Here is a 15,430-nt window from a genome sequence, read left to right as displayed (position 1 = left end):
TGATGTGTAAAGCACTTGCAAGGTCAGTAATTTTTTCAGTTAAAATGGGTATTGTCATTAAAACGTCACTTTTCGATACTAATGTGCATTGGTATGCAACAGTGACGTAAAAATGTAAAGATTATCAATTTTATTGAACGTCTCCGGGGCACTTAACGGAAATTTATAATGTTAAAAAATTCTATTTATTTATTTGCAGTGTATGGGAGAATAAAGTAGTAGATTTATTACACACAACCTTTTGTTTTGTTAACATGTTTTTTTTTTTTAATATTGAAAATCTTCCTTAGTGTAGACTTAAAATCAATCCTATTTAAAAAGCTCACAATATTTGTTTTCTTTTTTCTTTTTATCGTTTAGTTTCTTTAAAATTATTTATAATATGTACTTACATATTTAAATACATCCATGTGCATGGGTACCTAAATATTTTTATATTTGCATTAATTATTAACCATTTTTTTGGCTTGTACAAATATGTGTATGCAACCCCTAGTAATTGCGTATATTCTTTTACTACATTTCCTTTCCCGTGTAGCAGTACTGTTTTCCACCCTGAGCGCTTCTGACGTCATATGTATCCCATCAAATACGTTTCGCTCCTAAATCAAAGAATCTGATCTAACAAATTTATGAAATGTTGAAAATTTTGCTATGTTTAACGAATGCAGTTCACTCTGGAGTTTTTGACACATGTTGAGCACCGGTAATTTAACTCAAAACCATCGTATGGTTAAGGATGGGATTCAGGAGGTAAAAACCATCATAATGTCTTTTGATGGTTGGACTTTGCGTTACAAGGTCAAATTTCAAAGGAAATCATGAATTCGCTCAAAAATATGTCGTTATTTGTCATTCGTAAATATTTATTAAGGTATTGGGAATTAATCATTTAAGTTAATTACTGAAAAAAATTTATAAATGCATTTTTCATACATATTACAAAGTAATACATTTTAAGTCTTACACATATCGCTCACTCCTTTCAACAACGTCATAGATATGTCAAAAATCGTCAATTTTCAGTTGTGCGTGTATTCGGAATGTCCAGAAAATGTACTATATCCCAGCAAAAGCGACATATATTTAAATTAATATTTACCCGCTACGGGGTAGAAAGTGTTGTTTTTGCATTTTGAATAAAAGTATTGTTCAATTTAGTAATATATTTCAAATGGAGAAAAAGCCCTAAAGGTTTTACCTAAAATGATTTGTTGCACAGTAAAAAGTTCTAAAAGTGGTTTGATATTTATTTTTAATACATTTGATTATATTCTTAAACTTTAAAAACGATCTCCTGAATAATCAAGTTTTTTGATATATGACGTTGTTGAAAGGAGTTAGCGACTTGTTGAGCACCGATAGTTAAACTCAAAATATAATGGTTAAGGGTGAAAACCGTCATAATATCTTTTTATGATTGGACTTTGCATTATAAGGTCATATTTTAAAGGAAATCATGAATTCGTGCAAAAATATGTCGTTGTTTGTCATACGTAAACATTTATTTATTAAGTTGTTTGGAATTAATCATATAAGTTAATTACTGGAAAAAATATATAAGTGCATTTTTCATGTATAATACAAAGTGATACATTTTAAGCCTAACACATATTTATGGTGATCCTGTCTTGTATGTCAGCATTAATTAGCTCCTACCATTGTTGGCATTGCACTATATACGTCTCTAATATTTCTTGACGTATTTATACCTGTAAAGTTTGCATGCCAACAATAAAATGTGTTTAATTAACAGGAATTAATTATCTGCTCATAAAAGAGGTTGGAATTTTATCTTAGCGAGCCAATAAATCTAAAACACAATTCCCCGACGGAAGAAATATCTATGTAAATTTAAGGCTGAAATGAAATCATACTTTTAAATTTGATATTTTTCCTGATTAAGCTATATGGATTTATTTATCTGTTGTCAATGTATGTAGCTAGAGAGATTCAAATGGTTCACTGCACACATCATCTATTCTAACGCAGCATTCGCTGTTAGTGTGAAGCGCCCTGATAATGGCCACAATTTTGACAGGAACTCCATATATTTCCATGCTCCAAAGAGAAGACATATGCGGGCTGTCGAAAGCTTTTTCCTTGTAGCTAGTTTACAAAATAATAAAAAAAATAGGGTTAAGCAATAGATTATATTTTTGTAATGTTCTCATTGTCTAAGTCTGTGATCGTCAAACACATTCGCCAACAGGGACAAACATCCACAGTATAATGAGATATCTTTTGAGAGATAAATTTCTTAAACTTAAAACTATATGGGTAGATACATTGTAAATTAACCTCATAAAATTTATTTGTGGTTTTATGTTTTAATTAAACTATATCTATCTGCAATAAAACGTCATATTTAATAGACACTAAATGTGAACTATGGCTTTGCATTTCGTTACAAAATTTGTGTAGTCAGGTTTGTATATCTTCAAACCCTCATCCGCACCCAATGGTGCATAGGGCACTGCATCATATAAACGCAGTGTTATCTTGATTGTTAACACATGAAAGAAAGGTGATCAGAGAGTACTATTGAATAAGTATTATAGTGAAAAAATCACATATATTTATTTGATCCTCCCTGGGAATCGAACCCAGGACGGTAGCCGAGCGTACTGATCATCACACTATGGAGGCGGATAGTTTTTCGGAAAAATTCCAGATTCTCATCAATCAAACATTTCTCATTCTACTTTTTATAAAGGTCATACTAGAAAAAGATAGATCACATGAATGCTCGTATGTAGAACTTAAAGAGGAAAAAAAAACTTGCGTTTTGTGTCATTATTGTTTTGATCATATGATTCAGGAATACTATTCCATATAAAACGTATCATATATAATTATTATATATTAAATAAAATATTATTTAGTGTATTTCATCATCGAAACAAAATTCAGGATTTTTCAACAACAGAACGATTTTCAATGGATACCTTTTTATGTGTATTATATTTTTTGATGCACCAAACAATATATTTGCTTGTTTAATTTTATGGGAGTATAGAAACATTAATGACTGATAATTATAGAGTAATAATTAGCAATCTAAAAGCAATGTTTATTTCCATGAGGATTTTGATGGAGCCTTTTTACTTTGTTGTCTTTTTTGACAGCGCAAAAATCGAGAGCTTTTATTAGGTATCGTCATAATCGGTTCAAGGAGAAGTATCATATTATGTGTGGGTATAACAAAGGTTCTCGGGAAAACCAGATTCTCAAAAACAACCTTCTTTTGGCGTGACCTCAGGTATTTATGGAATATTATGTGTACGGGGAATATTAAAGTATTATCATACATCGGAGGAAATTAAATAATGCATCTTGTACTGCTATTTATCAGAAAAGACAACATACTGAGAACTTCTTAAAATCAAGCAACTTAATAGAAAAACTACTTTCATTAGTAAAATTTTAATGATATCGTGTTAAGAAACACGTATTATGTTGTGATTCATCTGTCACCTATGCATACTTGTACAAAAGTCAAAGGTTATTTACTTATTATTTTAAAGATAAGAGAGAGAGAGAGAATATAAGAGTATTATCACTCGGGAAGAATATCTAATTTAATAGATTTATATTATCCACTGACACTTCGTGATGGAATTGCATTTTAATATAATATTAGTTACAACCAATATTTTTTCTGATGATGTCGGTAACGACGAAACCCGGTCGCTGGTCAAATAAAAATAAAGTGGAAAAGCTAAAAATATTGGTTTTAATCTAATAATATATCTAATTTAACATACTCAACCTATAAAGGATTGTGTTAGACTCCTTTTGTGTTTATAACAGCCGATATAATCAATATTTTCATTATTAATTTTCTTTTGCAAAATTTGCCTTCGTAAAAACGTTGTTATCGTAAGTTGGTAACGAATGACGTCACAGAAACAAATTCACACTACTACTATTACAGCTCTTTAAACAGATACATAAAGGGATACGCCCCATAACAAACCCGATAACGTAAAATTTTATGACGTATTGCGGTGTCCGTTTTTCGTTTTATTAAAATATTTTAAGTTTAAACCTTCATATCTTCCGTACTTCTCTACAGATTTTAATAAGAATGTTACCCATTGTCTTGTGATTTTTCATATTTATTTATTAGCCAATAATAACACATCATGAACATGATCCATTATATTGTATATGTTTTTATACAATGTCAACACGCGTTTTTAGGATACCGCATTCTTATTTTGTGTTATTTACGACTAAAACCAAGCATAGGTTAGGTACCTTTTTTGTTGTAAATTGATAATTTTAAAACTAATTTTAAATCAATTAAAAACCTTACATCAAACTAGAAAGGTCATTTTTTCGTTTTTCAAACTTTTTTGTTTAGGATAGTGAGGATGTATACTTTTATTCTTAATTTATTTATCAGTTGTAGCAATCAAGGACTTTAGCTAGATTTTTGTAGCAATCACTCGGCCTCAAATATCCTGACAATGAAAAGAATCTAATATTCAATTTGAAATTTTAAATATATCTTCATTTATAAATAAACCTATTATTTATTGAATACAATTGGAAATAAATCAATGCTCAGAGGAGCTAAAAACAAAAGTGATAATTTAATAATCAAGTTTGGTTTTAAATAAATCTATATTTCAAAATAATGTTATACAATACCTTCAAAATTCAAGGCATTCAATTAAATTAGACCTGATCTTATAAAATCTAAACGCACAAAAAAATATATGTATGTATTTTTCGATTCGTCAATATAATTACAAAAAAATACCAGACCTACTTTTAATTTTAAAACCTCAACGAACATTGTGTTTTGTACCTACTTTTGAACATGATTTGATTGGATTTCTTATAATTTGATAATAAAAAAAAACGTTACCAGTCTTATGTTTTGTTACAAATACTTAGAAATTATTATTAGTTCATCGTTATCAAGAACGAGACATCACCTTGATAGTACGTTAGATTATATTATGAAAACAGGTAGAATATTATTTTTTGAATATATTTACATTTTTTAATATATTTTACAGGTAGAATATTTATGTTTATACAATAAAAGCTATTGATTTATAGAAATAAATACATTATCTCATGTCTTTTCATGTTTGACTTTACGGATAGTTTGAATTATACCCTTTTATAGCTATTTGCTGCTTTTATTTTAAAGCTTAGCTTAGCTTAAAGCTCTTTTAAGCTTAAGCTTATTGCGCCAATAGTACCAAAATTTGATTTTGTATTACTAGTTCCCAATATTTTTGACAATTTCTAGAAAGAAATAAAAACCGAGAAAATTCAATAAACATCATATGATCGAGGGACCGAAAAGTAACCACCCATTAGGCACATTTTTACTGAATAAGGCAATAACTAAACTTATGGGAAATTTTTTGATTTACAGCTTTAAAACCATTTTCTCTCTAAAATATTATTATATTATATACATATTTTGAGATATTACAATAGTTAATTTTTTACTTCCTTTTTTCACTTTCATAGCTTCGATTGTAAGCGATGGCGTCTCTATCGAGATTAAAAAATATATATATTTATAAATGAGTAAATATTTATTTTTATCCAGAGAACGAGGCACTTAAATATGCCTATTGTTTATCTCATAATTTCTTAATGTCACAGAACTGGTTAGTGACAAATATATATCTCGTTAGTAGTTACCATTTCAGATGAAATTTAACAGGTCGTAGCTCCGGGTTACTCGACTCCAAATTATTTATTAATGATTACGTTCAGAACAATGTTAGTCGATACTAAGTACTTGGGGTGATCTCATTGCATTTCTCGCTAAGTCAGAAAGCCCGTACAAGAAGTCCACTAACAGAATCCGCGACGGCCGGTTGCAGTATATAAGGAGACGCCGACGAGATCTCGCTATCATTTTAATTGTAGTGCAATAAGATGAAAGGTGTTGGTGTGCTTGTTCTAACATTGTTTTCTTTGACAAGTGGCTCCCCACATGGATTTAAAGGGGGTATGTAAAAAAAACAATACAATTTTTTGCGTGGGGTTGAATTTTTGGCGTTTAATTTAATTTTATTGGGGAATTTAACGGATCAGTAACATTACCAAGTTTTACATGATTAAGATATATATATATATATATATATATATATATATATATATATATATATATATATATTTATATAAATATATATATATATATATATATATATATATATATATATATATGTATATATATATATATATATATATATATATATATATATATATATATATATATATATATATAAAGGTATAGAAAGCATACGCATTAAATAGGACACACAGGTTGTTATTTAGTGTTTATTGTGCAAATGTATCTAAAATGTATTTATTACATAATAACAAACATTGTCTGCTAACCAACTCCACCATAATTTAATTCATATTTTTTTAATGATCGCTTAGGCTCCTGAAAATATAATAAAATTGAAAGTTTTGTGCATGTGATAAAAACACAAACATTTATCTTTTTTTTTAAAAGAAAACAATATTAGCTTTTTCTTTAACCAATCATTTTCTTATATGTATGTATTTTTCAATACATCAATTGATGTGTATTTCATATATCAAATTAAAGTTTTTTTTTGCTCACGAAATATTATAATTCAACAATGTTTTTTTGTTGTTTTGTTATATGATTATTTATGTTTTTCCAAATTCATCTGAGCTTAAAGCAATCTTTATAAATGTTAAAAGCATATATTTACTAAAATTATTTCATAATAACTGGATAATTATTTTTTTAAAGAGAAATATTTGTGTTTTTATTATTCACACAAATATTTATATTTCATACTATTTCTATGACCCTGAGCGGCTCATTATTAGAAATAGGTATGAAATGATTTAACCATAAATGCTACTGATAAAAGTAGAAAAAAGGCTGTTTAAATAGGCAATTTTAACAATATACATAAATGGAAATACTCTCACAATAAATTAGTTAAATTTGCAAAATAATTTGAATTTTTAAAAATATTAATTTGAGTGTATAATTCAAACAGAAATCAAATTTTACGTTGATAACACTCAGATACCTTAAAATCTGAACAGTATATCATATTTTGGCTACATATACTGTTAGAAATGTAATTCATTGTACATTCATGTACAATAGTACATACATGTAGTATATCGGTAAGGTATTAATCGAACGAAATGATTTACCTGTTTTTTAAACATAATACATAGATAGTATAATTAAATTTTAACATTGTTTAAAAATCGCTATAAATATTTTATTATAACTTAATTATAATCTCTACCGGTTTCGAAGCTAACCGCTTCTTTATCAAGACCGATTAATCCTGTTGATCAATACTGTTGATCAGTATTAATCAGTCTACAGAATACAGTACAGTACAGTACAATACAGAAGCGGGTAGCTTCGAAACCGGTAGACATTATAATCAAGTTATAATAAAATAGTGATTAAGTAATAATAAAATAAGTATAAAGTAATAATATATATATATATATATGTATATATATATATATATATATATATATATATATATATATATATATATATATATATATATATATATATATATATATATCTTAATCATGTAATAATTATAGTGATTATGTTATAATTAATTAAGTTATAAAAAAATATTGATTTTAAACAAAGTTAGTGCTTCAAATATAAATTATATTATACATAGATTTGAACAAAACAAGTAGGTAGGTTTAATTCCTACAATAAATTAATAGCTATAAAAATACAACAAGAACAAATACATCCATCGCGCTAGCTTTACATGTTATACTGCATACTTATTAGAAGATAATATTCAAGATCCTGTTTAAAGAAATAAATAATTCATAATTTAATCGCATAGATTTGTATACTAACTGAACTGGTTGTATAGGCTTGTTAAAGCATAATAAATAATATTTTATTAGGCAATTCTTCACCTCGCGAAAAATCTTTTTCAACGTTCTCGGTCATGTCATAGATAAATAAAAATGTAATATGTTATGTATTTAATTTATTCATTCTGGGAATTTAAACACGGAACATAAATAAGCATAGATATTGAGAATTACAATGCATATATTTTATCTGAGAAGAGAGGTACCTACGTATAAATTATGTATGCGATAAAGTTCTTTATGATTTATTTGACCGTGTTCGCCAAATGTCAAACTCCGCCCAAAAAAAATCTGCATTGTTAAACGTGCCTAATCCATTGTCTTCTCCCACTGATTTAAGGGGAATAAAAACCTTTTATTGTGTAACACGTTGAAATAAATGTGACATTTTTTAGTTTTGATAAGTTTTAAATCGAGTCACACTTTTTATATTTTTTCCAAATTTAAATGAAAAAAAAAGTCGTTGGTATTATTAATATATTGATGAAATATTTTTAATGGTTATAATATATCGCTCACTCCTTTCAAGAACGTCATAAATCAAAAAACTTGATTTTTCAGGAGAACGTTTTTAAAGTTTAAAAATATATTACAATGTATTAATAATAAATATCAAGCCACTTATTGAACTTTTTACTGTGCAACAGATCTTTTTGGGTAAAACCTGAAGGTTTTTTCTACATTTGAAAAATATTAAGTATATTTAAAAAAATTATTAAATAATCCATTTTCTTCGAAAACAACACTTTCTGCCCTGTAGCGGGTAAATATAAAGTTAAAAATATGCCTCTTTTTCTGGGGAGTAGTACATTTTCTAGGCATTCCGAAAATTGACAATTTTTGATTTATGACGTTCTTGAAAGGAGTGGGCGATGTGTTTCCAACATTTGTAATTTTAGCTAGGAAATATAAAATGAGCAGTGGGTTTAAAAAAGCGAGACGCAGAAAGATATTGTATTGTGTAAATGTCAAACATGCTTATACATAAACCAAATACATCTAGTTCGCGACACCTGATTCACAGCGTGCCCTTGACCATCCCCAACAAGATTATACACGGGTATAAAAATATTTGAAAAACCCACGAGCAAAGAAAACAAGTTTTTTTCTTCTTCGCATTCACATGCATAGAATTAATATGAAATGTAGACAACTTCCAGTGGATGTAAATATTTTTTAAACATGCGATCAATTATTGTGGAACAAATACACAATGTCCGCTTCAGGAACAACAATAACATTACGCAATTATTATTGCACAAGATATTTTAGAAAAATCGTTACATATACATTATATTGTGTGTAATTGTGCTTTAACGCGTCCCAAGTTTCCTTCGATTACTGATTTGAATAATAATTATTTGTTACTTATCAATTATACCACGTTTTCTTACATCCTTAACTTATTTTTATTTAAATTTAAATATTCAAACTTTTTTCTTCGTTTTGTTTTAAAAAATAGTGTACATTCTTACATATTATAGTTTATATTGAATTATATGTATGGTTTTTTTGCTTATATTCATTTATGTATAGGTTCACAATGATTGAAAAAAAATCATATAATACAGCACAAAATAATATGCTTAAATTTTTTTCATTAATTGATTGTTAATACTTCCAACATCAGGGTACAAAGGAGCACAAAGCATAGGTCAAATACGCACTAACGAATGTTTTTACTTACTACAGTAAAAGGGTTGCGAGAAAAAAAGTATAAAAATTTAATAAAATTAGCTACACAGTTTTAAGCTGGATAACATGAATAAAAATTATGTTCGTAACCAAATAACATATGATATAAGGACTTCTGTGATGAAAACTAATTTACAATTTCTCTTTCAGGTATATTATCGTCATTAGAAGGTCTCCTTTCTCATGGAGGTCATGGAGGTATCAAACCAGGAACCTTTTCAGGGTCTGGAAGCTTCTCAGAATCTAGTGCTTCTAGTTACTCAGCTTCCAAAGCAGGTAGCTTCAGTTTCGGCGGATCGGGAACTCCTCCCGGCGGCTACTCTGGCGCAGCAAGCGGGGCACTGGGAGGGATAGGCAATGGAGGATCGAACAATGCCGGAAGTGGATCATTCGCGGGAAGTATGGCATTTGCTGGTGCCGGAAGTGGAGCATACTCCGGAGCGGGAAGCGGAGGAACTTCTGGAGCCGGAAATGGAGCATACTCTGGAGCCGGGAGCGGAGGAACTTCTGGAGCCGGGAATGGGGCATACCCTGGAGCCGGTAATGGTGCTCTCTCTGGAGCCGGGAGTGGGACTTTGTCTGGAGCTGGAAACGGAGCCGACTCAGGAGCCGGACATGGAGGATATTCAGGTTCTGGAAGCGGAGCAACGTTTGGAGCCGGGGCCGGTTTGGGAGGCGGATCTATAACCGGATCTAAATTATCTCACGCGACTGTTCCAGCATACGGAAGTGAAATATCACCACTTAACACAGGTGGTGCACCTTCTTATGGTGGAATTGGATCTTCTTCTGCTCATAATGATGTATCCGTCCATGGAATACATCAAAGTTCTGGCGGAATCAACACTGATGTTGGATTTTCAGGCACTAAAGGAAATACTCAAGGAAGTAGCTTGTCGCCAGGTTCCGGCGGTTTTGGTGTTGACTCCGGGTATTCTGGCTCCAAAGGAAGTGGTTACGGAAGTACCTTATCATCCGGTTCCGGTGGACTGAGCTTCGACGTTGGTTTGACAGGCTCAAAAGGAAATACTCACGGCAGTAGCTTATCTTCAGGTTCTAGTGGATTAGGTATTGATGCTGGATATTCTGGATCACAGGGAAGTAATCATGGAAGTACCTTATCACTAGGCGCAGGTGGAGTTGGTTTTGATGCTGGTTTGTCTGGATCACATGGAAATACTCACCACGGTAGCAGTTTATCTTCAGGTTCTAGTGGTGTTGGAATTGAATCTGGTTATTCTGGATCTAAAGGAAATAGCCATGGAAGCACCTTGTCATCGGGTACAAGCGGAGTTGGTTTTGATATTGGATTATCTGGAGTACATGGAAATACTCACCATGGTAGCAGTTTGTCTTCAGGTTCTAGTGGTGTTGGAATTGAAGCTGGTCATTCTGGATCTAAAGGAAATAATCATGGAAGCACCTTGTCATCGGGTACAGGTGGAGTCGGTTTTGACATTGGTTTATCTGGAGCGCATGGAAATACTCACCATGGAAGTAGCTTTTCTTCAGGTTCAACTGGTGTTGGAACCGAAACTGGTTATTCTGGATCGAAGGGAAGTAATTATGGAAGCACCTCACCAGATTCCGATAAAATTACATTGGGCATCGGATTGTCTGGGTCAAAGGGGAATAATTACGGAAGCAGTAACACGGGTGGGATTAGTTATGATTCTGGATTGTATGGATCCAAAGGTTCTTCCTACGGAAGTAGCTTATCTTCTGGTTCTAGTGGTTCTGGTGGAATTGATACTGGGTATTATGGAACAAAGAAAACTAATCAAGGAAGTACCGTTTCATCTGGTTTGGGAGGAATTAATTTCGAAGTTGGATTAACAAAGGGAAATACTCACCACGGCAGCAGCGTAACTTCAGGATCAAGTGACATTGGTGTTGGATTTTCCGGATCTAATACAAATCATCACGGAACTCATGGAAGTCACGGAACTGGTGCCATTAAACCAGGAAAATACACTGGAAATTCTGGAGGATTTGGAGTATCTGGTACATCCGGTTTGACTGCATCAGGTGCTTATGGTGGCACCGCGGGATCTACAACAAATGGTGTTCTCATTACTGGAGAACAGTCTTCTGGTGTAGGACTTGACATCGGTTTGTCCGGAACAAATGCAAATAATTACGGGGGGGTTGTAGCAACAGGACCTTCAGGTGGCGAGCAACCTGGTAAATTTACAGGATCATTTGGCTCTGCCCCCAGTGGATCTGGTGTTGGATTCGGGGTTGGTACGTCAGGAGCATCAGCGCAGGGAGGATCCTACTCGGGGCCCTCTTCTTATGACGTTGGAGCTCCAATTTCAGGCCCAAGTGGTGGACAAGCTGGTCTTGAATATGGAGTGTCTGGCGTCAAAGGCGGCAGTGGCTATGGAAGTTCTGGCTATGGCGTACAGGATTCCAGTGCATTTGGTATTGGTGCCAGTGGACCATCGAATGGAGCTTACATTGGAGGAACATCTTATAAAGAAGTCCCAATTTCAAATAAGCCTAGTATTGGAGTTATTGGCATTGACGCTGGTATATCAGGATCCAAAGGAATATCAAGTGGCCATACAGTGAGTGGTCAAACAACTCAAACAGGGAAATATTCGGGATCATTTGGAGGAGCTCCAGGAATTCTCGCACCGTCTCATTCCGGTGTAACGGGGTATGGTAACGGTGTTATTGCTGGGGGACCTGTGGGAGTATCCAATGTTGGCTCGGTAACACATTCTACGGGAACAACTGGTATTTCTCCTAGTTACAAACCACAATCCTCACAACCTGGCAAATACACGGGAAGTTTTGGAGGAGCACCAGGTATATTAGGAAATCAAGAAACAGAAGGATATGCTGTTAAAAAACCTGGATCAGTTACTCAAACTACTGGTTTCGGGATTTCAGCTGGAATTAACACTAATAATGCCAATTCTGGTAATCATGATTATCAATCAAATTCCAATTTTGGTGCACAACTCTCGAATACTAATGCCAATAGTGGAGCAGGATCGTCCACATACGGAGGATCAAATTTCGAAGGACAGTACGACTCTAAACCTCATTCTCATGGCATTCTTGGTATGAAAGTAACTCATGCAACAAATAAAAATGATGGTTCATATAATAATGATTTCGGTGGAAGTGGAGTGGGATCACATTCAACTTCCGGAAGTGGAGCTATCGGAACAGGTCTTTACCTCGGAAGCACAGTACATAAAGATAACAGTTATGGATCGCAGACAACTGGACAGCATGGATCTGGTAGTGGTGGCTATGGTATTGGCGCTTCGGGCAATACCCATAAACACGATGGTGGAATAAGTTCCGGAAAATATACAGGTAGCTTTGGTGGAGCACCCGGAATTTTAGGAAATCAAGAGAAGCCAGGATATGCTGTTAAAGATGGAGAAATTACAAGTGCACCACATGCGAGTACTGTTAAAGTAACCGAAACCGTCGATAATAAAAATCAGTATTATGATGGAAAATTCGGAGGTGCTCCCGGAGTCATAACTGCGACTGGACCAGCTCCAAACCACCCAGGAGCATACGCGGGATCGGCATCAGGAGCTGGTGCCTCATCGGGTTCTCTGCATCAGGGCGGTGATCTAACGCACGTTAAAGGAAGTAATTTGCAAGGAAGTGATCATAGTTCCGACTGCCAGAGTTGCGGCTCGTCACATGACGGCGGTGCTCATTTAGGGGGATCTGGAGGTATTTCAGGATCATATGCTGGAGCGGGAGCAGTGTCAGGTGCCGGTGCAACGGGGGGATATGGTGGAGCTGACGGAGCCACGGGCTATGGATCGAAAAACCCGTCTGGAATCGGTGGAGTGATTGGACTGCTGAAGGGAATCGGATTGGGCGTTACTGGCGCTGGTGCTGGTGCAGGAAGCCACGCTGCTTCCTCCAGCCACGCAGGCTCCTTAGGCTTAGGAGGTGGACTCTTCGGTGGCAGTATTGCCACCTCACATGCCACGGCCAGCGCTGGTTCTGTAGCGCATTCAGGTAAAAAAATCCTATTAAAAGACTATTTGTTAAAGTACACTTCCGAGTGAAATAAAAAAAACTGTTGACGTTTTCCATTTTGTGGAAATCCTTGCTATTTTTCTTATTTTTAAATTCCGCTTTTAAATCACTCGGTTGTTAATTATTTGTGCTTCAATAAGTTGAAATAGTTCGTCAACTAAATCTTTTATCCTATTTCTTTCTTTTAAACCTTATCCGCACAACCTAAAACTAACTAACTAACCATCACGCCGCTTCCCCGCAGGGGTAGGCAGAGAGAATAGAGCGCCACACCACTCTGTCCTTGCAAATATTCTTCCACGTTCATGCATCTCCTCATACATACCCGCCGATTGTTACGACTCTTAACCTGACCACTTTCAAGTATTTGGCATACCTGATCGTGCCATGTTTTTCTCGGTCTTCCTCTGCTTCTTTTCCCGCTAACATTCGCCTCATAAATTTGTTTTACCGTTCTTTCCTCACTCATTCGTTCTACATGTCCAAACCATCTCAACACACCTTTCTTAATTTTATCGATAATGCTTATCTCAGCTTTGCATTCCTTCCTTATTTCACTATTCGCACATCTATCATACATCGTTTTGTTACACATTCTTCTGAGAGATCGCATTTCGACTGCATTCAGTCTACTTTCATCCTTCTTTTGCCAACTCCATGTTTCACTTCCATACATTAGAGTTGGAACCAGGACTCCGTTGTGCACTGCCAGTTTAGCTTCCGCTGATAGGTTTTTATTTGCTATAACTGATTTCAGTGCACCGTTCACTTTGTTCCCAGCATTCACTCTCCTTTCTATATCTTTATCAATCTTTCCATCCCTAGAAAACATACTACCCAAATACTCGAAATCATCTACCTGTTCCAGAATCTCTCCGTTTACCAATATTTCACATTCAGATCTGCATTCTTCTCTTTTAAAAACCATAATCTTGTCCGCACAACCGATGGTGCATAAGGCACTGTATCGTAGCAACGCAATTGTTAATTGTATGAAGGCAAGGTGTTCAGTTCTGCGCTCCTTTCCACTTAGATATTAAATAAATATGAGATTAAAAATCACCTTGACAATCGAACCCGGGACCTCCAGCACGGTAGCCGAACATTTTGACCATTACACTACGGAGGTGAAATAATATCGTATTTCGTATAGAAAGGTCAATTCACAGAGACGATTTTAAATCCATACACACCATATCTAAGCACCTTTTCGTTTTCCAATACAAAATACTATAATTATATTATGTTATTTTACAGGTTATGGCAGATGAGATCACCATTAAAAAGACAAACTAAACACAAATTCCGCGGGCGCTTATTTTTGATAACTTGAAACGAGTTTTAGTTGATAAGTTTGTAATGTGATAATATTTATACACTTTTATAATTAAAAAAAAAACTGAAAAATCCTTTAATGTGTTTCATTTTAATAAAATACTTATTTTCATATACCACCTTGCATTATTTGTTTGTTAAAAAAGTGTCAGTTAAGAAAGGGGACTGTAAAAGCATGATTGACATTTATTAGACCATAGAATTCGACTGCATAGATTTTTGTCAAGGTTAAAATACTATATTTTTTTACATTTTTGAAATCTCTACATAGAAGGTGAAGAATATGGAAGTATGGGCATTTACAGGGCTTACACTTATCTATCATAGGCTGGTAAAAAGTGATCATTTTAAAGACGTGTAACATTCACCATTTTACTATGATTGACAATAGCACTACTCAAATCTTATAAGTCATACATGATCCATCTCATTTGTATGCCAAATTTTATATGGAAGTCATACATAAGTATAGGAAATT

General features: G+C 33.5%; 1 protein-coding gene across 1 annotated transcript; it reads left to right on the top strand.

The window, feature by feature from the left end:
- The first annotated feature begins 5,885 nt into the window (after positions 1-5,885).
- On the top strand, positions 5,886-15,027 carry LOC148307447 (uncharacterized). The gene is made up of 3 exons (XM_088263464.1): positions 5,886-5,989; positions 9,745-13,596; positions 14,875-15,027. Exons 1-3 carry the CDS (start codon positions 5,917-5,919, stop codon positions 14,886-14,888), a joined length of 3,939 nt encoding a protein of 1,312 aa, XP_088119590.1. The 5' UTR covers positions 5,886-5,916; the 3' UTR covers positions 14,889-15,027.
- Positions 15,028-15,430: the final 403 nt, after the last annotated feature.

The sequence above is a fragment of the Brachycentrus maculatus genome, unplaced genomic scaffold, assembly GCF_059751285.1.
Source record: "Brachycentrus maculatus isolate JH-2025_06_01 unplaced genomic scaffold, ASM5975128v1 h1tg000199l, whole genome shotgun sequence".
NCBI classification, from domain to species: domain Eukaryota; kingdom Metazoa; phylum Arthropoda; class Insecta; order Trichoptera; family Brachycentridae; genus Brachycentrus; species Brachycentrus maculatus.
Note: the sequence above shows the minus strand (reverse complement) of the source record. Positions and strands in the feature narration are given on the sequence as shown.